Raw genomic sequence first — 26,558 nt, 5'->3', positions numbered from 1 at the left:
CCAGGAGCGGTGGATTCATGGTGCAGGCACTGAGCCCAGCAATAACCCTGGAGGAGAAAAAAAAAAAGATCTTTAAAAAAAAAGAAATTGAGAGGGAAGGGGATAATAGGGGAAGAGAAAGAGAGAAACCTGCAGCACTGCTTCACAGTTCACAAAGCTTTCCCTTACACATCAGGACTAGAGTCTTGAACCCAGGTCCTTGTGCATGGTAATGTGTGCACTCTACAAGGTGTGCCACCACCCAGCCCTCCCCTCCCCATTCTTCCTTTCTAACCAAAGCTAATTCAGTTTTAGGAAGAGATATGCTCAGGTAAAAACATTTTCGTACTCCCACCCTTCTTTGCAATGAGGGACTTTGTGAGTTGGTTTTGGGGATTGTAGTTAAGTGAGCATCACGGTTGGGTTTCTCAGCAAGCTCCTCCCAGAGAACAGTTTCTACCCACCACAATATTCAACTGTATCAACAAATATTCAAGGCCTGCTGCCCTTCTTCCTGCTTTATTTTTTCTGCCCAGAATGTAGAGGTTATGTCTCAGGTCTAAGTAACCATTTTTGAGTCATGCGAACCCATCCCATGTGATAAAGTGGAGTGTGAACAGAGGAGTCATCCTTGAATGTGCATTGCTCTCCCGGTTGCCTGGGGCACAGTAGCATTGTGAGCCAGATTTGCTAAAGATTAAAGATAAATGCACTCCTACCTGAGTTTGAGTTTCCAGGTCTGCAAAGTAGTCAGTAGTACTAGATATTGTATCGAGAGGGGTGCTCTCAAGTGAAAAAAATGTCTAGAGGGTTTAACTTTCTGAGAAGTTAACCTTAAAGGCCAGGTGGTGGCGCACTTGGTTAAGCACACATATCACAGTGTGTAAGGAAGCAGGTTTGAACCCCCAGGCCCCACCTGTAAGGGGAAAGCTTCATGCGTGGTAAAGCAGGGCTGCAGGTCTCTCTCTCTCTCTCTCTCTCTCTCTCTCTCTCTCATGCGTGGTGAAGCAAGGCTGCAGGTCTCTCTCTCTCTCTCATGCGTGAAGCAGGGCTGCAGGTCTCTCTCTCTCTCTCTCTCTCTCTCTCTCTCTCTCATGCGTGGTGAAGCAAGGCTGCAGGTCTCTCTCTCTCTCTCATGCGTGAAGCAGGGCTGCAGGTCTCTCTATCTATCTATCTATCTATCTATCTCCCTTCCTCTCTCAATTTCTGTCTCTATCCAATAGCAAATAAAAAGTTAACCTTGACTTTTCTTTTTAATTTTGGTAACATTTGCATCACAAAAACTTTGCTTTTCAAACCATCTTAAGTGTACCAATCAGCAGCTCTAGGTAAATTCAGAATACTGTAGAACCCTCACCACTATTTCCAGAACTTTTTCATTATCCCAAACAGAAACTCTATACCCACTGGGCAATGCACTCTTCACCTCGCTGCCCTCCTCCATTCCTGAGGGTCTATTTCACTTCTGCATCTACATTCTGTTATGTGCTTCACTTTCTGCTTCTATGAATTTGCCTATTATATGTTTCATTTAATCACCTATTCAGTATTTGTATTCTTGTATCTGGTTTAATTAGTATAACGTTTTCCAGGGTCATCGATGTTGTAACATGCATCAGGACTGCATTTCTTCTTGTAATAAATAGAATTAATTCCATTATGTGTTTTATTGTTCAGAAACAACCAACCAACAAGATTGTGTACATATATATGTATTTCTATATAAAGAGATTTATTCTAAGAATACATAAAGGAACATATAGTAGATATGTAACAGAGTCTGTACAGTGATTATGAATCTATCTTTTGTAAACTTGAAATCCAGGAAAACTAGTGGAGTCGTTCCAGTCTGAGTAAAGATGACAGTATAAGTCTTATGGACATCCAAGTTCTTCAAATAGTCAAACTGAGAGAATTTTTTTTCTTTTCTTTTCTTATATTTTTTTATTTTTATTTTTTTTAAATTATTTTATTTTATTTTTATTTATTTTATTTATTTATTCCCTTTTGTTGCCCTTGTTGTTTTTTTTATTGTTGTAGTTATTATTGTTGTTGTCGTTGTTGGGTAGGACAGAAAGAAATGGAGAGAGGAGGGGAAGACAGAGAGGGGGAGAGAAAGACAGACACCTGCAGACCTGCTTCACCGCCTGGGAAGCGACTCCCCTGCAGGTGGGGAGCCGGGGTTCGAACCGGGATCCTTATGCCGGTCCTTGTGCTTTGCGCCACCTGCGCTTAACCCGCTGCGCTACAGCCCGACTCCCATTTTTTAATTTTTTTATCTTTATTTATTTATTGGATAGAGATAGCCAGAAATCAAGAGGGAAGGGTGATAGGGAGAGAGACAGAGAGACCCCTGCAACACTGCTTCGCCACTTACAAAGCTTTCCCCCTGCAGGTGGGGTCCAGGGGGCTCAAACCCGGGTCCTTGTCACATGTGCACTCAACCAGGTGCACCACCACCTGGCTTCTCTTCTTTTCTTAATAGATTGGATGTTTAATAGATCGAATGAGGCCATCTACATCAGGAGGGCCATCTGCCTTATTCAGTCTCCTGGTTCAAATGCTAATTTCATTGGGCAAGCTCTCTCAGACACACCCAGATAAGTTTAGCTAAATGCCGGGGACTTTGTGGTCCAATGACATTGACAAAATCAATCATGATAAAGGCTTATATTCCATTTTGTTCACCCACTCTGCTGTAGATGGATACTTGGATTGATTCTATGCTTTGGCCATTGTGAATGATTCTCACAGGGACATCGGTATAAAGTGTGTTTGAGCCCCCATTTGCAGGTCTGGCAAATGTGTTTGACTTTTTGAGGAGCTAATAATGTGTGCACAGCAACTGGATCATTGCAATTCATTCACACAAGTAACACACAAGGGTTCTTATTTCTCTACATCCTCGCCAACACCTGCTATCTTTTGTTTCATCGTCTAAAAATACTTTATTTATTAATTAAAGTGATAGAGGGAGATAGATACACAGAGAAAGGCAGACAGACTCACAGATACTCTCAGCTCTGGCTTATGGTGGTGCTGGGGTTTGATCCTGAGACCTCACAGCCTCAGGCATGAAAGTCTTTTTGCGGAACCATTATGCAGCCGTATTTCGTCTTTTCAAAAAATATATCTTTGTTTTAATTAGAGATACAAAAGGAAAGATGCACAAAAACAAAAAGACTAGAGTAGAACACAACTGTGGTTTGTAGTGGTGTGGGGGACTGAACCCGGGACTTTGGAGTCTCAGACAGGAGTCTTTTTGCGTAACCATTGCGCTGTCTACCTAGCTCCTTCCCCTTCACCATTTTCTAATCACTGCCACCTAGTGGGTACGAAGTTGTATCTCATTGTGATTTCCATTTGCACCACAGGGAACATCTTTTAATGTGTGGAAGTGTAAGATTCTTCTTCTTCTTCTTCTTATTATTATTATTTTTAAAGAGTTTATTTATTTATGAGAAAGATAGGAGGGGAGAGAGAGAAAGAACCAGACATCAATCTGGTACATGTGCTGCTGCCAGGGCTCGAACTCGTGACTTCATGCTTGAGACCACCTCCCGGACCACAGGAAGTGTAAGATATTATTCCCAGCTACTTCATATTCAAGGGTGAGGATGCAGCTCAGAAGTCAAAGTCCACGGAGGCTCCTGAGCAGGGTGGCTGGCTGAGCTGGGCCCGAAGCACAGACTAGAGAAGCAAGAAAAGCGCTTAGGAAGCAGAAGCCGAAACTCGCACTCGACACTCAGGCTTCTCCGTCTCCCAACTAGTCGCTTGGGCTTCTCAGGAAGGCATGACATTCAAGTGCGGTAACAGAGAGGATGGTCAGGTTAGTGTTACAGAGCGAGAATTAACCACCATCCACTGCAAGGAAGCAAAAGATGTTTCTTTACGAATTGCAATCCGGGCCGCCGCGTGGTGACTGATGTTAGTCTACCAAGCTCGACCCTGATCACGGCTCAAAGCCACACAAGTGATAGTTTTCCAGAGTACATTCTGGGTGGGGAGTATGCAAAACTAGAATTCTAACACACACTCAGCAGCATTTTGCAGAAAACGCAGGGTCCAATCTTTTCAGACACTGTAATGCTCTAAGCAGCCTGTAAGAATGGCCTAATTTCAAGCCTTTCTGCGAAATAGGGTCACCACACTTTCTCCTTGTCTGCCAGGACCACCGGGCTATCAGCTCCCTTGTCCTTGAGCAAGTGGTTGGGTTTCAAGGGCTTGGTTAGGCCAGCTCTTCTCTTTAAGACAAACAACAGGTGGCTCACATCTTGGCGTGTGTGGGTTTTGTCTAGCCTCTTATTAATAAATGAGAGGTACAGGAATTTTCCACTGCAGGCGATACTTGTAACTCATGCTTAAAATTTTACTTGAAGCAATTCAAAAGTTACTGCTTTTAACAGTCAGGAGCTGCGGCGCAGGGCTCCATTTGGGGCTAGGCTGGGTCCCGCGGTGACCGGGGGGCGACTGCTCCTCCGTGCCCGCCGGCAGGAAGCGCTCGCCGGGACCGGGAAAAGGAGCCGGTGACACAGCCGGAAGTGGGTGGGCGGGGAGAGCAGCCCTCGACCCATGGGGAGCGGAGGCGTTCCGGTCTCCGCCAATGAGCGGGCGGCGGAGGCGGGCCCGGGCCAACGGCCCTAGTAACGGCCGCGCGGTAACCCGGGCGGCGCGTGCGGACCTGCGGCTGCCGCCTGTCCCCGCGGCCTTCTGGCTCCCGGCGGGTGCGCGATGAAGATCGAGGAGGTGAAGAGCACCACCAAGACGCAGCGCATCGCCTCCCACAGCCACGTCAAGGGGCTGGGGCTGGACGAGAGCGGCCTGGCCAAGCAGGCGGCCTCGGGGCTCGTGGGCCAGGAGAACGCGCGAGAGGTGTGGCGGCGGGCCGGGGGGGGCCGGGGCGCTGGGGTCCCCGCACGTGCCCGCGGCGGTGACCGGGGCTGGGTGCGGGGCGGCGGGCCTGGCGGGGCAGGGGGCCTGGACGCGCGCCCCGCCCCGCCCCGCCCTGCCCCTGCGCGGGCTGCGGCCGCGGGGAGGCCGGGCACCTGCATGTCCGCCGCTGTGCTGGGAGGCGGCCGGCCGCTGGTGGCGCTCTGGTGGGGGCGGGTGCTGCACGCGACCGCGGCGCCCGGGCTGCGTAGGGCTGGCGGGGGCGGGGGGCTTCCTCGCAAGTGCTGGGGTCGCCGGTCCCCCTTAAACAGTTGTGAACTGAAGCAGGGGCGTGTTGAGCGGCCGGAGAGGAGCCATCTGCCTTCCCCAGCCACCCCCCCAGCAGCCTTTTCCGCCCTTCATGCCGCCTCCATTATTGTGGAACGACCCAGGCCCTGTATCACTAAGTTTGCACACGAGAGATTAAAAAAAAAAATTAAAAAAAATTTAAATATATATATATATATGATCTTGGGGGTCGGGCGGTGGCGCAGCGGGTTGAGCGCACGTGGCGCAAAGCACAAGGACCGGCGTGAGGATCCCGGTTCGAGCCCCCGGCTCCCCACCTGCAGGGGAGTCGCTTCCCAGGCGGTGAAGCAGGTCTGCAGGTGTCTGTCTGTCTCTCCCCCTCTCTCTCTGTCTTCCCCTCCTCTCTCCATGTCTCTCTGTCCTATCCAACAACAGTGACTCCAGTAACAAGAATAATAAGCACAACAAGGCCAACAACAGGGTAAATACATCTTTTTTAAAAACCTTATGATCTTTATTGGTCGGATAGACACAGCCAGAAATCGGGAGGGAAGAGGATGGTAGAGAGGGAAAGAGAAGCTCTGGTACAGCTTCCTCCCTGCAGGTGGGGGCCGGGGGCTCAAACCCTGGTCTTTGCACACTGTAACACGTGCGCTCAGCCAGGTGCGCCACCACTCAGCCCGCAGATGAGACAGTTTGAGCGTGGGAGAGGTGACTTCAGCCGGCCGGCCACCTGTCGCTCAGCTGAGTGAGTAGCAGTGCTGCCATTTAGGTCTGGTTTTCCAAGTGTCAAGTCTGGCGCTCTCTCTACAGCCACCTTGCTAGCTGGCTGTGCTCTTTAAGTTCGGATCCAAGCGTCTTGGCCTCTGTGTGACTTAGCAGCGACCTAGAAGTGAGTGAACTTAGTACAAGCTAAAAGCATAGGAGGGTAGGGGGTCGGGTTAAGCGCACGTGGCGCAAAGCACAAGGACCCGCACCAGGATCCCGGTTCGAGCCCCCGGCTCCCCACCTGCAGGGGAGTCGCTTCCCAGGCGGTGAAGCAGGTCTGCAGGTGTCTGTCTTTCTCTCCCCCTCTGCCTTATCCTCCTCTCTCCATTTCTCTCTGTTCAACAACGGCAACAACAATGGGGAAGAATGACCTCCAGGAGCAGTAGATTTGTAGTACAGGCACTGAGGGATAACCCTGGAGGCAGAAAAAGGAAAGGAAAACATAGGAAAGTAGATAGCATAGTGGTTAACTTTAAGAGACTGTGATGCCTGACGCCCCATCACAGGTTCAGTCCCTGTTACCACCATAAGCCAGAGCTCTCTGAGCATTGCTCTGGTTAAAAAACAAGTAAAAATATATATAATAATAAGAATATAGCCTGACTATGCTAACAGAATGGAAAAGAAAAGCCTCTGGTCTCCATTGGAGCGTTATCAGTGGTGCTTAGCTAAGATGTTGCTCCTGAAAGAATCCGCTGCTGCCGGTGACCCTCTTCCTCCTCCTCCTTGTCCTCCTCCGGCTCCTCCTCTTTAATGTCTGTCAGTATATTTTTGTTTTCTTTCTTTCTTTCTTTTTTTTTTCTTTTTTACCAGAGCACTGCACAGCTCTGGCTTGTGGTGGTGGAGGGGATTGAACCTGGGACTTTGGAGCCTCAGGCATGAGAGTCTCTTTGCATAACCATTATGCTATCTATCCCTGCCCTATATTTTTGTTTTCAACAAAACACCCCTGACTTCTTTTTTTTTTTTAAATATTTATTCTTTTTTGTTGCCCTTGTTTTTATTATTGTTGTAGTTATTATCGTTGTTATTGATGTCGTCATTGTTGGATAGGACAGAGAGATGGAGAGAGGAGGGGAAGACAAAGGGGGAGAGAAAGACAGACACCTGCAGACCTGCTTCACCGCCTGGGAAGCGACTCCCCTGCAGGTGGGGAGCCGGAGGTTTGAACCAGGAGGTTTATGCTGTGGTCCTTGCGCTTTGCACCACCTGCGCTTAACCCGCTGAGCTACCACCCGACTCCCCACCTCTGACTTTTTATGGAATGAAAGGAAAGATGAAATTAAACATCAAATTTGCTTTTTGAATTGAGTCTTTTTAAAATTAGCTGGTGCGAGAAAGAGCGAGAGGTGGGGAGACAGCACAGCATCATTCCACCACTGGGAAGCTCCCCCTTTGTGTAGTGCTTGCTCTCGGGTGATGGCTGGAGGCTTGAGCCTGGGTCCGCACACATAGTGAAGTGTGTGCCCGCTGGGTGAGCTGCTCCCAGCCCCTAAAGGAAATACTGACAGGCTTTCTCTGTCCAGCTTCTGCTTACTGGGCATCTGCTACGGCACATCTCCCATACCGCTTGTGTCATCTTCACGCCGCTTTATACATTATCACGTTGCTTATCAACCCTCCCCCACTTTACTTCGACTCTTGAAACAGAGCTTGGGAGGCCTGTGTGGCGGACACCTGCCTGTATTTCGTAGTTGTGTATTTACACCCCATAAAACGTTCCACTGCTGTGTTACTGTATAGCCAGCCTTTCAGCTTATCTACCCCAAAGCCTTATTTTTTCTTTTTTTTTAATTTTTAAAAATTATCTTTATTTATTAGATAGAGACAGCCAGCCAGAAATCAAGAAGGAAGGGGGTGATAGGGAGAGAGAGAGACCCCTGCAGCCCTGCTTCACCGCTCACGAAGCTTTCTCTTTGCAGGTGGGGACCAGGGGGATGAACCCAGGTCCTTGCGCACTGTAATGTGTGCGCTTAACCAGGTGCGCCACTGCCTGGCCGCAGCCTTATTTTTTCATTTCATAGTAAGTTGCCGATGCTGTACCTTACTCAGGAGCTCGTTTTCATGTGTACTACAAACTGTTATGGTCTCTGATTCCAGATGAAGAAGTTATATTTGACAGTTACATACATAGGTGAGCAGGCCTCGAGTCACTCTGCTGGTAGTGACAGATTGAGGACTTAATCTCAAGTCAGTCTGTCTCGCTACAGAATGTGGATGTGTATACATAATTTTTACTTTAATATTATTTTAAAATTTTTGTTAGCTTTATTTTATTTATTGGATAGAGACAGCCAGGAGTCAAGAGGGAAGGAAATGATAGGGTAGGGAGCGAGAGAGAGATTACTGCAGCACTGCTTCACTACTCACAAAGCTTTCCCTCTACAGGTGGAGACTGGGGGCTTGAACCCAGGTCCTTGCACATTATAACGTGTGCTCAACCAGGTGTGCTACCACCCAGTCCTTTTTACTTTATTATTTTTAAAAATTTTATTTATTTGATAAAGACAGAGAAATTGAGGGGGGGGGGAGGTAGAGAGGGAGAGAGAGTGGTCCGGGAGGTGGCGCAGTGGGATAAAGCACTGGACTCTCAAGCATGAGGGTCTGAGTTCAATCCCCGGCAGCACATGTACCAGAGTGCTGTCTGGTTCTTTCTCCTGTCTGTCTCATAAATAGATAAATAAATAGTATTTAACAAGAGAGAGGGAGAATGAAAGAAACGCTTGCAGCACTGCTTCATTACTCTTGAGACTCCCCCTGCTGACAGGGACGTGGGACTCGAAGTCAGGCCCTGGCACATGATAGCATGTGCTTCAACCGCTTGTGCCATTGCCCGGCCCTGTTTATATTTTAGCCAGAGAGAGAGACAGACCTTAGGCTCAGAAGTCCTTTTGCATAGCCATTACACTGCCTTCCTCACTCTCAGAACTTATCTTCTTAGCCCTGATGCTGTGCCTGCTGGCTAGAGACTAGGCCATATTGTATTCCTAGAACCTGACTTTCAGCTTTCCTTCCTTTCCCCTTCCCTCTTGGTTTCTCTTCCTTTCTTCCTTTCTTCCTTTCTTCCTCCCTTTCTTTCTCTGTAGTGCCAGAGATCAATCCCAGAGCTTTATTTATATAAGACACAATCCACCAATAAGTTCCATCCCTAGCAGGGCCTCGGTATTTTAGTATCTTTTTGAGAAGATTTATTTAGGAGAGAGAGAGAGAGAGAGAGAGAGAGCAAATCCAGAACATTGCTCTGGCATATGTGATGCCAGGGATTAAACTCAGGACCTCATCCTTGAGAGTCCAAAGCCTTGCTCATTGCACCACTTCCTGGGCTGCTGGGGTCGGATGGGGGCTCAGTATTTTAATTTGTATGCGTCCCACCTCACCTGCCAGGTCTGTGTGTGAAGTGAGGCTAGGTGATGTTAAGTGTCTTTTTCAGTTGTTCCTTGGCATTTTTTTTTTCTTAATTCACTGGCCTCCTCACACTGGAGAGAAGTCGGAAGAGAGCCTAGTGTAAATGAGGAGCGATAGCCAAGGTTCTTAAAGCCTCTTCCAGCTCTTTGAGTTTCTTAGAAGATTCTAACACTGAGGAGTATGTCACTGGGTTCTGTGGACAGACCACAGTGGTTCTAGTGATCTTAGTATCTTTATAGGTCATCATGTGTCAGACTAAAATCAGTGTAATCAGTCTTGTGTTATGTCATCCTGGGATGCGGGCAGGCAATCAGTGTAACCTCAGCCTTACTCTTTTTTTGGTCAAATGTTCTTTTTTTATTATTTTTTATTTTTATTAAAATATTTATTTATTTATTTATTTATTTATTTATTTATTCCCTTTCATTGCCCTTGCTGTTTTTACTGTTGTAGTTATTAGTATTGTTGTTATTGCTGTTGTTCGTTGTTGGATAGGACAGAGAGAAATGGAGAGAGGAGGAGAAGACAGAGAGGGAGAGAGAAAGACAGACACCTGCAGACCTGCTTCACCGCCTGTGAAGCGACTCCCCTGCAGGTGGGGAGCCGGGGGCTCGAACCGGGATCCTTACGCCGGTCCTTGTGTTTCGCGCTGCATGGGCTTAACCCGCTGCGCTACCACCCGTCTCCCTGGTCAAATGTTCTAACAGGTATGAAGATCAGTAGTAACCCATCTGGGAAGCGTTGTATATGCTAATGGTCCAGTCTTCAAAGAGTTTAAGTCAGTGTGTTTTGTGACACTACAGGTTTCATCTGCCCTCTTGGATGGTTAACCAATGACCCATAAATAACCCTTAATGAGTTACTTTAGGAACCTGACGAAGTCTGTGAATCCTTTCTCTGAGAAGACGCACATCTAAGCACACACAGACAATTTTGTTTTCAGTATCTCCCCCGATTTCAGGAGGTGTGTGGTGTCCTGAAACTTGAGGCTGTGATCTTCGAAATTAAATTGTTCTGTGCCACATAGCTTAGATCCTTTTCAGTGGCTTCCACTCTACGTAGAGGAAGCTCCCTGTGTGAGTTCCAGCCCCCCACCTACCTCTGCACCATCAACTAACTCCCTGTGCTCTGCTCATTCTCCTTCTGGTCACTGAGCCTTTCTGGCCCTTGGACAGGCTCAGTCCTCTGTTTTGACTTTGTTCTTTCCTTCACCTGAACACTTAACTCCTGCCCAGAGTTTCAGATGTCAAATACAGTGTCACTGGAAGACTTTCCCAGGTCACATGAGTCACTTCTGGTCTGCCTTCCCCGATCTCCAGCATCCAAGACAGTGTCTGTGGGGTCCAGACCTCCCAGTGAAGGTCGGATGGGTGTATGAATTATGTGAACCATAGATGCCTAGCCTCTACTCACCCCCGCCCCCCCATGAATCGCTTTAATATTGATTATTTCTTTCCATTGTGGTGTCTAGGCATGTGGTGTGATAGTAGAATTAATCAAAAGCAAGAAAATGGCTGGAAGAGCTGTCTTGTTGGCAGGACCTCCTGGAACTGGCAAGGTACTCATTTTCTCTCATCTTTTAAGGACTACCCAAGAGAATGATCCTAATGTCTTAAGCCAAATTGAATTTGTGTCTTCACTAGTCTTTGTTTGGCTAAATTGGTTATTATGTATGTTTTTAAAACTAATGTATAGTAATACAATTGAGTGCTTAACTCCATGTTTCTGAAATTCAAATTATCCTGGCTGACCTCCAGAGCAGAAGGAATGAAGTTCTCCAGGGGGTCTCATTGTCTCTAGAATTTGCTCTTTATCTTTCAAGTCTCCTTTGCTTTGGAAATGCATTTCTGCTGGCCTAGGGCTTCATAGAGTCGTGGGAGTGACATCTTAACTTGAGCAAAGGAAATCAGTCAGCAAGCATTTCCCCAGATGCTAACTTTACCCAGCACTGTACAAGAGATTGAAGTGGGAGGGGGTGGAGAAAGAAGGGAGGAACCGGAGGCAGCATTTGTATCTTCAAGGGCTCACAGCCTTCCCAGCACAGAAGGAAGAAATGACACCATCACCACAGAAAGGCTGTTTTGAGGTTCTGAATGATTTGAAATGCAGCTGGAATGTAGGGCCAGCTGCACTGAGGTGTTGGAAAGGCTGACATTTGCCTTGCAGAGTTGGAAGAGGGGAAGGGACCTTCCAGGCGGAAGGTGTGCTGCAGCCTGTTAGCCTCTGGGAGGAGACAGATGGGGCTACTCGAAACAGCATTCTGAGTCATCTGAGCCCGGCTTTTTTTTTTTTTTTTTTTTTTTTCAGAAGGGCCTCTTAGTACAGGAGAGTGGAGCCTGGGGTTGTTTGGTAAAGAAGTGGAGTTTTAAGTTGGTGGTAATTTGCTGTGGGACCCAGATAAACTCCCTTTCCAGAACGAAAGCACGCCTTGTCTGCTTCAGGCAGTGATTATTATTATTAAAATTATGGGCTTTTATTTTTATTATTTATTATCGGATAGAGACAAAGAGAAATGGAGATAGGAAAAGAGACCGAGAGGCGCCTACAGCCCTCCTCTCCACTCGTGATGCTTTCCCCCTGCAGGTGGGGACCTTGAACCAGGGCTTGAGCCTGGGTCCTTGCACACTGTGATGTGTGTGCTTAATCAGGTGCACCACCACCTGGCCCCTGATTTATTTACGTTTTTAGTAGAGAGAAAGAAATAAAAACCAGAGTATCACTGTCACATGTGATAATTAGATTGAACTGGAGAGTCCAAATACTTCCATCATCCACTACACCACCTCCCAGCTGCATTCAGGCAGTTATTAGACTCGCTTACGTGCGCCCCGGAGATGGTGCAGTGGTAGAAGGCATGAGGCCTCGAGTTTGATTCCTGGCATCACATATGCCTGCGTCTTGGTCTTTTTCTCTTTCTCATGACTAAATAAAAATCTTTAAAAAACTAGTCAGATGTAAGATAATGATTACTATTATTTGAAATCCTAGAATTGACTTGATGGCATATCTTATGTTGGTCTCTCTCTTTTTTTATTACCTTTATTTATTTATTGGATAGAGACAGCAAGAAATTGAGGGGGAGAGGAAGGTAGGGAGGGAGGGAGAGAGACCCCTGCAGCCCTGCTTCACCACTCACAAAGCTTTCCCCCTGCAGGTGGGGACCGGGGTCTCAAACCTGGGTCCTTGTGCACTAACATGCGCCATCATCTGTCTCCCTTATTTTGGTCTCTTACAGTATTGGGAATCTTGCATTTCGAAAGAGGTTTTTCTTTTCTTTTTTTAGCCAAGTCATCAATAACTACAGCAATAAGACAACAAGGACAACAAAAGGGAATAAATAAATAAATATTAAAAAAGAGAATCAGGGCTGGGTGGTGGCGCACCTGGTTGAGCGCATGTTACAGTGCGTAAGGACCCAGGTTCAAGTCCCCGGTCCCCACATGCAGGGGGAAAGCTTCACAAGTGGTGAAGCAGTGCTGCAGGTGTCTCTGACTCTCTTCTTTATCCAGCCCTCTCCTCTCAATTTCTGGTTGTCTCTATCTAATAAATAAGTAAAGATAATAAAACAAATAGATAAATAAAAGAGCATCACTCTGGCACGTGTGTTGGGGCTTGAACTCAGGACCTGGTGCTTGAGGATCTAGCAGGTGTATCAGCCGCACCGCTTCCTGGATTCCTAGGCTTTGTTTAGAGATTCAAATGCACACGGCTGGCTGCTTGACTCTTGAGAAGCTGCAGATAATAGGGATTTGGGTTTGGGCTTTGGGACTAGAATCAGTTCAGATGCGATTGGCAGTAAGTAAAGTCTTCGGGCAACAGTTTGTGTTTTGAGGGTGTTGGAGAGGTGGGAGAGGCACAAAGTGAGGATGTCTTGGAGGTTGGGGTTCACATTCTGGTTCTTCTGCTTTCTGTTGGACCCTGGGTGAGTCAGTAACTTCTGAGTTTCAGTTTCTGAATCTATAAAGTGCAAGCTAGGTGTTCCTGAGGCTCCGAGGTCCCAGGTTCAGTCTCCCAAGGTCCTGGGTTCAGTCTCCCCAGGTCCCGGGTTCAGTCTCCCGTACTGTTATGAGCCAGAGTTGGGGAGTACTCTGGTAAAAGCGAAACAAAAACAACTGTCTGAGAGAGACACTTGATTGCCTTTTTAGTTGCAAGCTTAGAGCTTGTTTTCCTTCTTGACCCGTACAGGTGTAGGACTCTTGTTTCAAAGCTGAAGAAAGGTGAAATTGATGCTGAAAGGTTAAGACATGGGCTGGGGAGATAGCATGATGGTTGTGCAAGACTTTCATGGCTGAGGCTCTGACATCCCAGGTTCAATCTCCAGTCCCGCCATAAGCTGAGCATTCCAGACTATCATCCTGGGAATTAATAAATAAATAATAAATAAATAAATAAGGTCAGCCGCGCTCATTGCATTTCCTCCACTGTAGAATTGTAGAAAGTCTCGATGTCACGAAGAATCCTCTGTTTTCTTCAGCAACAAAGTTTATACCCACACCTTTCCTCCCAAACCGACCCTCTGCCAATTCTGTGAATGTAGTTTTCACGATTGGTAGGTGGATCATAGTTTATAACCAGAGACACTTGTTGCACATCAATACCACAAGCCAGCGGATCAGTAGTGATCGGCATGCGGCTTGAGCCTGACCAGAATTCCCTCATGATAACATCTCTTTCCTTCTGGTCTATGTCACCACACAGAGCAGAAACTGTGAAGTCTCTGGCATGCGTCTTCTCAGTAAGCCAGTCCACCTTGTGCCTTGTATTGAGCTCTGGTTTCTTTCCCACTTTCTCTGTATCTGTTTCTTTCTCTGTATCTCTCTCATTAAAATAAATAAAGTATTAAAAATACAAAGGTATGACGGGAGGGTAGCTTAGTGGGTAGAGCATGTGCCTTCCACACTTGAGGCCTCAGGTTCACTCGCTTGCACCACATGAGAGCAAGAGACTTCCATGGGCGGTGGAGAGCTGCTCTGCTCGCTTCTCTCCCTAGCACTACATTCGGGCGGTAGTGCAGCAGGTTAAGCGCACGTGGTGCGAAGTTCAAGGACCAGTGTTAGTATCCCGGTGCGAGCCCCCGGCCCCACACCTGCAGGGGCGTCGCTTCACAGGCCATGAAGCAGGTCTGTAGGTGTCTGTCTTTCTCTTCTCTCTGTCTTCCCCTCCTCTCTCCATTTCTCTCTGTCCTATCTGGCAACAATGACATCAGTAACAACAATAATAATAACCACAACAATGATAAAAACAACAAGGGCAACAAAAAGGAAAATAAATTAAAAATTTAAAAAAATACCTTAAAAAAACCCATAAATAAAAGTGAGCTATGGCATTTCCCAGTCCTGTGCTAGGTGTAAAGCCTTGACTTTGACATTTGTGCCCTGGCTGTGTGTCTCTTTAGTCTACTTCTGTTTAGCCTCTGCCAGGGGTAGTTGTCTTGCCAAAGATGGGCTTGTTGTTTACCAAGCTGTGTTCAGGGATCGCTTAAGTCAGCTCATAGCTTTGGAACCCGACTTTTTAAAAGTCGTTCTCCACTGCTGGTGGGTCACTTAACAGAAGGTGAACATTGTGTCATCGCGGATGGCTGAGGAGCTGTGGATGGACAGTGGGGAACAGTTTGGGGGTTTTCCTAGTGACGATGGAGACAGGGTGGGTCTCTGGAGCCCTGCTGCCACAGTTCTTCATCACTCTGTCATTGTCTGGTTTGAGGCACTTCGGATGTGTGACTCTGTCTCAGTTTCCTCTTTAGTAAAATGAGGAGAGTAGTCGTGTAGAGGTGACGGGGAGAGTCACGTGCTGGGTAAGTCTCAATGAATGTTAGTTACCTTGGCACCACAGGGACCTTTACGGATGCCACCAAGTGCTTTGTGTGAAGCCTGCCCACGGGTGTGAAAAGGCTCCCTTTTCAGTCGTTCTGGGCAAATTGTTTTTGGAGCTCATATCTGTGAATTGCTGTATCTTCAAGTCTGTAAAGCAAATCTGTTTCCATTGCTTTCCCTAGACGGCTCTAGCGCTGGCGATTGCCCAGGAACTGGGGAGTAAGGTGCCTTTCTGCCCGATGGTGGGGAGTGAAGTTTACTCCACAGAGATCAAGAAGACAGAAGTGCTGATGGAGAACTTCCGCAGGGCCATTGGTGAGTCTCACGTTCACGGGAGGGTTGTTCCCACTCCCCACGGCACGGGCTCCCCTCCTTGTCAGCAGGTCTCTGTCTGGAGGTTGTGCAGCTGTTTAGCTCCGTCAGTGTTATCTCGGCAAACCCCACCCAACCCGGCTTTCAGTTAGCCAGGTGTGGGATGACGGTTTCATTTAGTAATAAGATTTATCTGTGTGTGGTGAGGAGAGTGCCAAAGCATCACTCTGGTGTATGTGGTGCCAGGGTTCGAACGTTATGCTGGCAAGTCAGATATTTTCTGGTGTTTAACTGTGCTCTTAGAGGTCGCTGTCCATTGAGATCCTTTGGAACTTAAGCCACCAGTGTTGTGCGTCACACTGTGGGAGTCCCCTTGCTCTAGGATCAAGCCTGAGTCTCACACATGGCAAAGCAGTGTATAGTCCAAGGGAGCTAACTTGCCTGCCCTGCTCCTGGAGAGTGAGCCCGAAGGGTCTAGTCCTGCCCCAGAGTGAAGGAAGCATGTGGGGAGTGGCAGGACTTGAAGGCTTATGACACCAACTTCCTGAAACCTGGAGCTTCTGTACTGAGCTGAGCACTTGCCAGGCCTTCACATTAATTTTTTTTAATTGTTATTTATAAAAAGGAAACACTGACAAAAACCATAGGATAAGAGGGGCACAACTCCACACAGTTCCCACCACCAGAACTCCGTATCCCATCCCTCCCCTGATAGCTTTCCTGTTCTTTATCCCAGGGTCACTGTGGGTTGCAGAAGGTGGGAGGTCTGGCTTGTGTAATTGCTTCCCCGCTGAACATGGGCATTGACAGTTTGATCCATACTCCCAGCCTGTCTCTCTCTTTCCCTAGTGGGGTGGGGCTCTGGGGAAGCGGAGCTCCAGGACACACTGGTGGGTCATCTGCCCCTGGAAGTCAGGCTGGCATCATGCTAGCAACTGGAACCTGGTGGCTGAAAAAAGAATTAGCATATAGAGCCAAACAAATTGTTGACTAATCATGAACCTAAAGGCTGGAATAGTTCAGATGAAGAGTTAGGGGGTCTCCATTTGCAGATAGTTAGTAGGCCTATTTTAGTTGTATTCCAAAGAGCCCATGACTATACTAGTTTTTTTTTTTTTTCTTGAGCCTGACATCTGATATGCAGGTGGATCTAAGTTATTTTCTCTCCACATTGATTATAGCCCTTCACTCTGCCAGGAGGATGTGGCTAACTTACATTTTGCCTCTTAACAAACAGCTTCCGGAAGTGAAATCAGTTATCAGTTATCTATTAGTTAACTAGTATATCACACAGCTTTAGTTTGAACCTCCTTCTAGCTGCCTGACTGTAGAAGCAAAAGATTCAGTAGGAAGAGAAAATGGCCTCTCTCCTCTCCCCCATTCAGGAGTCTGGGACAGTCTGCCCGCCCCACTTATATTTATTTATTAATGAGAAACATAGGAGGAGAAAGAGCCAGACATCACTCTGGTACATGTGCTGCCGGAAATTGAACTGAGGACCTCATGCTTGAGAGTCTGATGCTTTATTCACTGTACCACCTCCTGGACCACAAGGTAAATACTCTTAAGGAAATTATTTGAGGGAACGGTGAATGTTCAGAAAGAATGGGTTCCCAGGGGGCCGGGCAGTAGTGCAACAGGTTAATAAGCGCACGTGGCACTAAGCACAAGGACTGGGGAAAGGATCCCAGTTGGAGCCCCCTCCTCCCCACCTGCAGGGGGGTCCTTCACAAGCGGTGAAGCAGGTCTGCAGGTGTCTTACCTTTCTTTCCTCCTCTCTGTCTTCCCCTCCTCTCTCCATTTCTCTCTGTCCTATCCAACAACAATAACAACATCAAGGGCAACAAAAATAGGAAAAATGGCTTTCAGGAGAAGTGGATTCGTAGTGTAAGCACCGAGCCCCAGTACTAACCCTGGAGGCCAAAAACAAGTAACATAAAAAAGAAAGAGAAGCCTTCTTTCTGGCTTCTGGCAAGCTTGCATTCCACTCATGCCCCACGCGGCTCTAGGTGTTATCTCTTTCAGAACTGGCAGCAGACTCCAAGGGACTTTGTCTCCTGTGATGTCCTTGTTTGTCTAAACTAGAAAGAGCATGAACTATGTCATAGACTAAGTTATGTGGACTTTTTCAAACTGCAAAATATTTCTTACTGGATGCATTTGTGATTTCAGGCCACTTTTCTTTTTTTTTAAATGCCGAGACAGAGACTCTATCATATCTTCTCCCATGTGGTGCCAGGGCTTGAACCTGGATCTTGCTTATTATCACCATGTAGGCACTGCCAGTGGTGAACTTTGCTGCCAGAGCATTGCTCAGCTCTGCCTTATGGTGGTCTTGAACCTGAGCCCTCAAGAGTTTCAGGCATGAAAAAGCTTTCTGGTAACCACTATACTATTCCCAGCCTTTGGGTGTTTGTTTTAAACTGGAATACAGCATACATATAAAAAGCACACTCAACTTACCTAGTTTGGCAAACATGTAGGTATTGTGCTGTCGGAAAAGTCATGTCACATTTTTGCATAGAAAAACAGAGATATACATCATAAATAATATTTCCAACAGCCCAATAAATACTTACGTTGTCATTACTGAGCTCAAGATGCAAAGCACAGCCAGCCCCTGAAGTATGACGAGGCCTTCTCCCCGTCTCACCCTACTCTCCATTCTGTGTGAATCCACAGCGTTTGAGAACTGTGTCATCATAACCTTGTGCCTTCCTTCCCTGTGGGCATCCCCAGGCACTGAGGCTTGTAGGTGTATGTGGAACCTGCTTAAGTATTATGCCGTCGTGGTCCGGGAGGTGGTGCAGTGATAAAGCTTTGGACTCTCAAACATGATGTCCTGAGTTCGATGCCCAGCAGCACATGTGCCAGAGTGATGTCTAGTTCTTTCTCCTCCTATCTTTCTTATTAATAAATAAATAAAATCTTTAAAAAAAGAAAGTATTATGCCGTGGTTCTTTAGCAGTGTTTCAGTTTGTGGGAGTCAGCCCACATTTTTCCCTGTAGTGCTGGCCTTAAGAAAGTAAGTGCTCGGGAGTCGGGCTGTAGCGCAGCGGGTTAAGTGCAGGTGGCGCTAAGCTCAAGGACAGGCGTCAGGATCCCGGTTCGAGCCCCCGGCTCCCCACCTGCAGGCAGGTCCCTTCACAGGCGGTGAAGCAGGTCTGCAGGTGTCTGTCTTTCTCTCCCCCTCTGTCTTCCCCTCCTGTCTCCATTTCTCTCTGTCCTATCCAACAACAACGACATCAATAATAACTACAACAATAAAACAACAAGGGCAACAAAAGGGAATAAATAAATAAAATTAAAGTAAAAAAAAAAAAAAGGGAGTCGGGCAGTAGCACAGCGGGTTAAGCGCAGGTGGCGTGAAGCACAAGGACCGGTGTAAGGATCCGGGTTCGAGCCCTGGCTCCCCACCTGTAGGGGGGTCGCTTCACGAGTGGTGAAGCAGGTCTGCAGGTGTCTGTCTTTCTCTCCCTCTCTGTCTTCCCCTCCTCTCTCCATTTCTCTCTGTCCTATCCAACAACAATGACATCAACAACAATAATAATAACTAACACAACAAGGGCAACAAAAGGGAAAATTTAAAAAAAAATTTTTTTTTTAAAAAGAAAGAAAGAAAGAAAGAAGTGCTCCTGTTAGCTATTTGCAGGGGGGGCGGGGGTCAAACTTTCTGAATACTTCTAAAGCAAAATTTAATGAACAGATGCCAGAAAGGTAACTCTTTAATCAATGGGATAGGCAGTGGGGTGCTCCCACTGGCTCAGTGACTTGCCTGCTTTCCATATGTACTTTCATTTATTTAGGAGTTTTGTTTGCTTCTGACACAGTCTGATGACTTTCACATGAGTGAATGTGTTTGGGCTGTTTCACAGCGACTTAAATGTGTTACTATTTGAAAAATTAGAGAGACATTTTCTTGACATCTGTTTTGTGATTTGCCATTTACCAAGGACGGGAGCGGGCAGTACAATCCTTTTGATGGCAGCACGGTGAAGAGAAATTTCTTGATCCTGCACCGAGTGACAAGGCAGGCCATTGACTGTCTTCAGAAAGCAGCCCTGGCCAGCTTCCTCCGCCTTTGAGTCCCTGTGAAGTGGGCTGAGGGGGTTGGGGAGGAAGCGGAGAGCTGACCAGAAATAAAAAGCCAGGAGTCTGTGCCATTTCCGTGACTCGATGAGGGTCCCTGTCAGGGATTTAGAAACCTGAGCCGGCAGATGAAACCTGTGTCATTTGTGTTGTCGTTGCCAGAGATAGCGCCAGCCAGGCCCCAGCCAGGCCCCTTCCTGGCGAACAGCCGGCTCCATTGTCCTCCGCCCTAGCCCCAGCCCCAGCCCTGGCCTGCTTGTCAGCACAGTCACTGCTAAACAAATATGGGGGCTAGTGAGAGACAAGAATGCCTCCCCCCCCAAGGAATTTCACATCACAGCCTGACAGTAAACATAAGGAGGCCTTCCATTTGAAAGCACTTGTCTCTGTGGAATATGAACGTTTTGATTTAAAAAAAAAATTTTTTTTTTTTTTTGTTTAATACGCAGTGTTCTTTTAAAAACAAGAACATTTCCAAGTTTGTTTTCAGTTTTCTTATTTGGGAGATTTTTGTCTTGGTGCTCAGGAATAAAAATTTGGGCAAGGCAGAAATGGAGTACAGGCTCTCTTTGGGCGATTCTAGAACATCCATTTGTAGGCTCTCAGGTCGAATGAAGGAGAGCAAAGCCTGTGCTGCACTGGTGTGTCTGAAAGAGTCTTTGTCCTGAGCGAGTTGTTGGAGAGAAAACGGGACCCCTCCCCCCTGCTAAGATAACGGCCACATTTAAGAGTGGCAAGTGATGGAGTATCTGACACTGCTGTCACTGTTTCTGTGTGTCATCAGGACAGTCCGTGTCAGGGCAGAGGTGGCTTAATAGTGAGGACACCCAAACCATATCAGGGGCTCCCTGGCTCCCCCATCAGAAGCGGTTCATGTCTCTACATTTCCGAGACAGAGCTCCTCATTCCTTGGATGAGCAGTTCTCTCTGTGCTCAGACGCTGGGGCCACTTGGGAGCTTGAAACTGACAGAGAGGACACGGTGCCCAGATCTCTGAGATTCTGAGGCTGGTGGCCTGACAGTGACTGCCAGGGCCTGTGGGGCCACAGTATGTCTGTTGCCTGGGGTGTGGGTTCCAGCAGAACGGTGTTTCCTGAGTGCAGGTCTGCAGTGCTCACCCTTCACCATTTAAGCAAATGGGAGTGTTTCCCTGAATAGTTCTTTTCAGAGGGACTTTGTAATTGTGGGCATATGTACCAAAAAGTACGCAGAACCTGGGTAGCTTAAGGATTATCATACGCTGAAAACCCGGGAAACTAGCGCCCAATCCAGAATGAGAATACTGCCCACACCCGCAGTATACCCTTCTGTCCGCCCCTCTTGCTGCATTTCCTTCCTTCTCCAAGTCAATGACTATCTTAAATTTAATAGTATATTGTAGTTATACCTTTTTTTTTTTTTTTTTTTTTTTACCAAAGCACTGCTCAGCTCTGGCTTATGGTGGTGCAGGGGATTGAACCTGGGACCTTGGAGCCTCAGGCATGAGAGTCTGTTTGCATAACCATTATGCTATCTACCCCTGCCCAGTTATACCTATTTTTAAACCTTTATTTTATTTATTTTGACGAGAACACTACTCAGTTCTAGCTTATGGTGGTGCTAGGGGTCGAACCTGAGACCCTGGGCCCTCAGATGTGGAATTCTATTGTGTAAAGCACCGTGCTATCTGCCTCGCCCTGATCATCAAGCCTCCTTATTGTATAAAGTCAGTTCTGAGAGCGCGTCAGTCTCCCATAGCAAGGTCAGGTAACAGCAGCTGTTGACATGGACCTCATGTACACGCGGCTCAGCGTGACTGTGTCAGAAGCAGAGTGGTACGTTCTTTCATGACTTTTACATTTTACTGTTAGAGGACCGGGAGATAGCTCAGTCTGCAGAGTGCACACCTTACCAAGCACCAGACCCTGAGTTCAGGCCCCAGCACCACATGGGCAGCACTCTGGGAGCTCTCAGGATAGTGGGGCAGCGCATTGCTGGCAGTTTTCAGGCTCTTCTGTCTGTCTTCTCTCTCTAAATGAAAAAGCTGGGTCTAGGAGGCTGCTCAGTGGTCTCACACATGTGTGAGGCTGAATTCTTTTCCCCAGAACCACGTGAAAATATGAAATAAAAATTCCTACCCAAATCAAAAGTATAGGACACCAGGGCACATATCGCCGCTGATGTAATGAAGTCGGCTGGCACTGCACCCTGATCACATTTCCCTTTCTTGGTGTAGCCGGTATCTAAGACAGTTTTGAAAAAAATCATGTCAGGAGGGTTGAGGGATAACTCACCTGGTGGAGTGCCATTAGAGTGCTGAGTTCAGCCCTCAGCCTTCGTACAGGAAGGTTCCGGAGCAGTGGAGCAGTGCTGTGGTGTCTCTTGTTTCTCTCACCCTCCGCCTATGGGCAAAAAAATGGAGTCCACCAGCAGTGGAGTGGTGGAATTAGAAAGGAGAAAAGGAGGAGGCAGGGGATTATTTCTTGTCTGCCTGGATCTAGGGGAGTTCTTCTGAAAAGCTGGAACCAACTGGTTTTCTGCATTCCGCCCGGCTGTTCCCTGTCTGCTTGTGTGTGTGGTCCTTTTCTCTCCAGAGTGATACCCTTGAACCTACATTTGTAAGATTGATTTGTCATTTCTTGTGACATGGAAGGTTTCCTGGTTAGAAAAAAATGTTTTTAAGGAGTAAGGGGAATGTGAGCAAGAGAGGAAGGACTCTGCTTCTCACCAGGGCTCATCTGCCTCCTCTGACAGGCCTGAGGATAAAGGAGACCAAGGAGGTGTACGAAGGTGAAGTTACAGAGCTGACGCCGTGTGAGACAGAGAACCCCATGGGGGGTTATGGCAAAACCATCAGTCACGTGATCATAGGACTCAAAACCGCCAAAGGAACCAAACAACTGAAAGTGAGTACCCGCCTGGGCATGTGTCTGGAAACCTCGGTGCTGCATGGCCTTGGGCAAGTGGTGGAGCCTGTGTGTCCCCCAGCTCCTCCCTGTATGTTTTGGGCGGTGGTGATATCACCTGAGGACGGTACCTGGCACAGTGCTGACGCACAGGGGGACTCAGTATCCACAGCTCTTACTTGCTGCTAGGAGAGTCTTGAGTGTTAAAGAAAGTATCTAGGGGCTTGGGAAGTAGTGCAGCTGGTTAAGCGCACATGGCGCAAAGTGGTTCGAGCCCCCGGCTCCCCACCTGCGGGGGGGCTCCCTTCACAGGTGGTGAAGCAGGTCTGCAGGTGTCTGTCTTTCTCTCCCCCTCTCTGTCTCCCCTCCTCTCTCCATTTCTCTCTGTCCTAGCCAACAACAAAGGTATCAGTGGCAACAATAACAACAGTGACAACAAGGGCAACAAAATGGGAAAAAATGGCCTCCAGGAGCAGTGGATTTGTAGTGCAGGCGCCGAGGAGCCCCAGCGATAACCCTGGAGGCAATAATAATAATAATAATAAATAATAATAATAATAATAATAATAAAAAGAAGTATCTGCCCTCTGCCATCCTGTAGCCCCTGTGACAACCATGTGGTAAAGGCAGCCCTGCGCCCTTTCTTTGGTTTTGGGGTGTTTTTTTTTTTTTTTTTTTGAGTTGTTATTTTATTTTATTTTTTTATAAACTGGAAACATTGACAAGACCATAGGATAAGAGGGGTACATTTCTACACATTGCCCACTCCCAGAGCTCCACATCCAACCCCCTCCCCTGATAGCTTCCCTGTTCTCTATCCCTCTGGGAGCATGGACCCAGGGCCATTGTGGGGTGCAGAAGGTGGAAGGTCTGGCTTCTGTATCTGCTTCTCTGCTGAGCATGGGTGCTGGCCGCCGACCCTCTCTTTGAACCTGAGCTCTTCTTTTCTGGTGATCAGTGCTCTGTTCACAGTCAGAAGCAGTACTGGGCAGTCAGTTATGAGCCGCGTAGCCAAACAGCCCACTGCAAAGCCCTTTTAGTACCTCAGTACCTGTAGTGACTTGAGTCAGGCTGGGTCTGCGGGAGAGGCCATCGTGGCCCAGGGTAGACCCTGGATGACCTTCCTCAGGTACCCTGTCCTGTAAGCCCTGAGCATATGTGGGTGGCAGGGACCCTGGGGGAGAGCATGGCTTTGTAATCAGGAAAGGGCTCTGCTGCTGTTAGCAGCATGGCCCTCGGGCAAGTGACTTCCTACTGTCCCGCCTGTCGGGAGGGAACTCAACCAACCGGCCTCGCTCACAGAGCTATTAAAAGGGTCCTGCTCTTGCTTCGGGTTTGGTGCTGCGTGTGCTGTTGTGAGAGCCATAGAGAAGTGGAGCCGTCAGGAGAAATAGCTCAGCTGACAGAGCGTCAGACTTTCAGGCAGGCATGAGCTTTCAGTTTGAACCCTGACACTGGATGTTCCAGAGAATTACTCTGGCTTCTCTGTTTGCCTCATGTGAAATGCTCTCTCTTTCATATGCCATGAATAAATCAGTATTTTATTTATTTATTTATTTTAATTTTTTAAATATTTATTTATTTCCTTTTTGTTGCCCTTGTTGTTTTTATTGTTGTTGTAGTTATTATTGTTGTTGATGATGATGTAGTTGTTGGATAGGACAGAGAGAAATGGAGAGAGGAGAGGAAGACAGAGAGGGGGAGAGAAAGACAGACACCTGCAGACCTGCTTCACCGCCTGTGAAGTGACGCCCCTGCAGGTGGGGAGCCGGGGGCTCGAACCAGGATCCTTAAGCCGGTCCTTGCGCTTTGTGCCACGTGCGCTTAACCCACTGCGCTATCGCCCGACTCCCATAAATCAGTATTTTAAAAGCATGTGTTTGTGAAAGTGGGGAGAGGAAAGCCGAGCATTAATTACTCTGGCATATGCAGTGCCCGAGATTGAACTCAGGACCTCATATTTGAGAGTCCAGCACCTTAGCCAATGTGCTACCTACCTCCCCGGCCACAAAATAAATCTAAATAAATCCGTAGATGAAGGAGTTTTCGTAGGATCATGCAGCTCGCTAAGTGGCAGCATGTGCTCTAGTTCTAATTGCCACACTGTCTGCCTCCATCTTGCTGTGGTACCTTTGGGAAATCAGGTGAACCCTCTGGGCCTCTGTTTGCCCACTCATGATGTGTGTTAGATTGGCCATGTAATTTTTCCATCTCTACCCCTCTCTGTGATTTTTATGGTTCTTTGATTCTGTAAGGTGGATTCTTGGTCACTGCTTTATAGAGATCATAAAAATGCCACTTTTCTCAAAGGGCCATTTTTCTTTCTCCTAACAGGGTTTCCGTCTCAGGGACTTGCTTCTGCAAATATCTTTTAACCCCCCCCACCCCCACCCCATCCCGCCCATTCTCTATTAATTAGATTTCTTAGCAGGATCTGCCACCTTCCCAGTAATTACATCTTCAGTCAATTCGTTTGTGAAATTAACCGATGTAAAAAATGCTTCAGGAAAAAAAATAAAAGTATACCCTCTAACACTTGGTAGATAAAATAAAGGGATGCAGCTTAAATTCCAGCTCCCCACTAGGCTACTTTGCACAGTTTCTTTAAGAAAATAGCATAATGGTGGATTTGTTCTCTTCTGAAATGAGTGCTGCCGGCTACTGCGAGCCTGTTTGCAGGTGTTTGAACAGGCAGAACTCAGAGACGTGGTGGTCGTGTCCTCAGTCATCATGATGGGCCTGTCACCTACTGTCCCTCATGCTCGGTGTCCCCAGGCCCTACCCGGTGGGTCTGAGCTCCCAGTTTCTGCCTGTGGTTGTTGTCTGTACCAGCTTTATTGAAAGAGACTTTTAAGTACAGTGTACAGTCAAGTTTCAGTCTATTTACTGAGTTGTACAGTCGCCCCCACAATTCAATTTGGGAACATTTTCATCACCCCAGAAAGAAAACCCACTCCCATGTATAATAGCCCCCACTGCCACCCACTGCCCCTGGAGGCCACTGAGCTCCTTTCTTTCTGCAGATCTGCCTTTTCTGGACATTTCTTCTAAGTGGAATCATACACTGTGTTCTTCTGTGTCTGTCTGCTTTCACCAAGAAAGAAGGTTTTTTTTTTTTTTCCTCTTTGATTTTGTATGAGACAAAAGCCCAAGTTTTTTGTCCCCCCACCATAACCACAATTTTGCAACAGAGCTCTCCTTGAAGTTTAGCCGAGAGAAACTTATTTCTGCACACTGACTGTAGTGCTTACAAAAGATGCCACCCCAAGACAGCGAGCGCCAGGGCAGCCTGACAGTGGGTGACGTGGAGAAGGGTGGACAGCCCCCAACGTGTGCTCATCTCCTTGGCTGGTGGTGTCAGCGGCAGACCCAGGGGAGCAAACAGTGGGATGCAGAGCAAAAGGCCGGGCGAGGGTCTGGCGTGGGCTTCTCTTTGCATCTTACACATATACATCACACCTAGACCAGGAAGGGAGCAGAGACCCAGAGAGCCTCGGCCAGAATCTGCAAAATGCCGACTGTGAGAGGGAGAAGTTTCAAGCAGGCACTTCATTACAGAAAGTCCCTCCTCCATCCAGCTGGAGACAGCGAAGGACCAAAACAGGGACTGGTCCCAGGAGTGGGGGGCTTAGGGCCTCTGGTCCCCCCGAGAGACTAGCTCTCATCTAGGAGCAGCAGGGCCATCTTTCCTTTTTCTCCACCTGGGGCGTAGGGAAGGAGGAGAACAGGGTCGCACTTGTGCTCCTCTCGTGCCTGGCCTGCCCACTTTGTCTTTAAGACAGACAGACAGACAGACACTCTTCTCCAGCAGTCCTAGCCACCTCTAGTCTGTCCTGGAAGGGTGCCTCACAGTAAGTTAGAAATGAGTGTGTCACACAGGTCTCTCATTTGCTTGTTGTTGTCGGCCTTTTCAGTTGGATCCCAGCATTTTTGAAAGTCTACAAAAAGAGCGTGTGGAGGCTGGAGATGTGATTTACATTGAAGCCAACAGCGGGGCTGTGAAGGTAAGGCCATGCCTGATTTGCCCCAAGAGGCTTCTGGGCCAGTAAGGGCGCTCTTGCCAGAGCCGGGGTGCGCGGGAGGGGCTGGTGTCTGTAGCCATGCTGACAGGAGGTCAGCGGTTGGCCCT

The 26,558-nt window shown here is 47.6% G+C and overlaps 1 protein-coding gene across 1 annotated transcript in view; it reads left to right on the top strand.

Annotated features, from left to right (window-relative positions):
* The first annotated feature begins 4,609 nt into the window (after positions 1-4,609).
* RUVBL1 (RuvB like AAA ATPase 1) overlaps positions 4,610-26,558 on the top strand; it is a 37,978-nt gene continuing 16,029 nt past the window's right edge. Inside the window, exons 1-5 of the mRNA XM_060180289.1 lie at positions 4,610-4,851; positions 10,802-10,888; positions 15,326-15,458; positions 22,278-22,429; positions 26,344-26,433. Coding sequence (XP_060036272.1) covers positions 4,711-4,851; positions 10,802-10,888; positions 15,326-15,458; positions 22,278-22,429; positions 26,344-26,433 — 603 coding nt within the window. The 5' untranslated portion in view covers positions 4,610-4,710. The remainder of the gene's footprint in view (positions 4,852-10,801; positions 10,889-15,325; positions 15,459-22,277; positions 22,430-26,343; positions 26,434-26,558) is intronic.

The sequence above is a fragment of the Erinaceus europaeus genome, chromosome 21, assembly GCF_950295315.1.
Source record: "Erinaceus europaeus chromosome 21, mEriEur2.1, whole genome shotgun sequence".
Taxonomy (NCBI): Eukaryota; Metazoa; Chordata; class Mammalia; order Eulipotyphla; family Erinaceidae; genus Erinaceus; species Erinaceus europaeus.
This window is presented reverse-complemented; position numbering and strand designations above follow the sequence as displayed.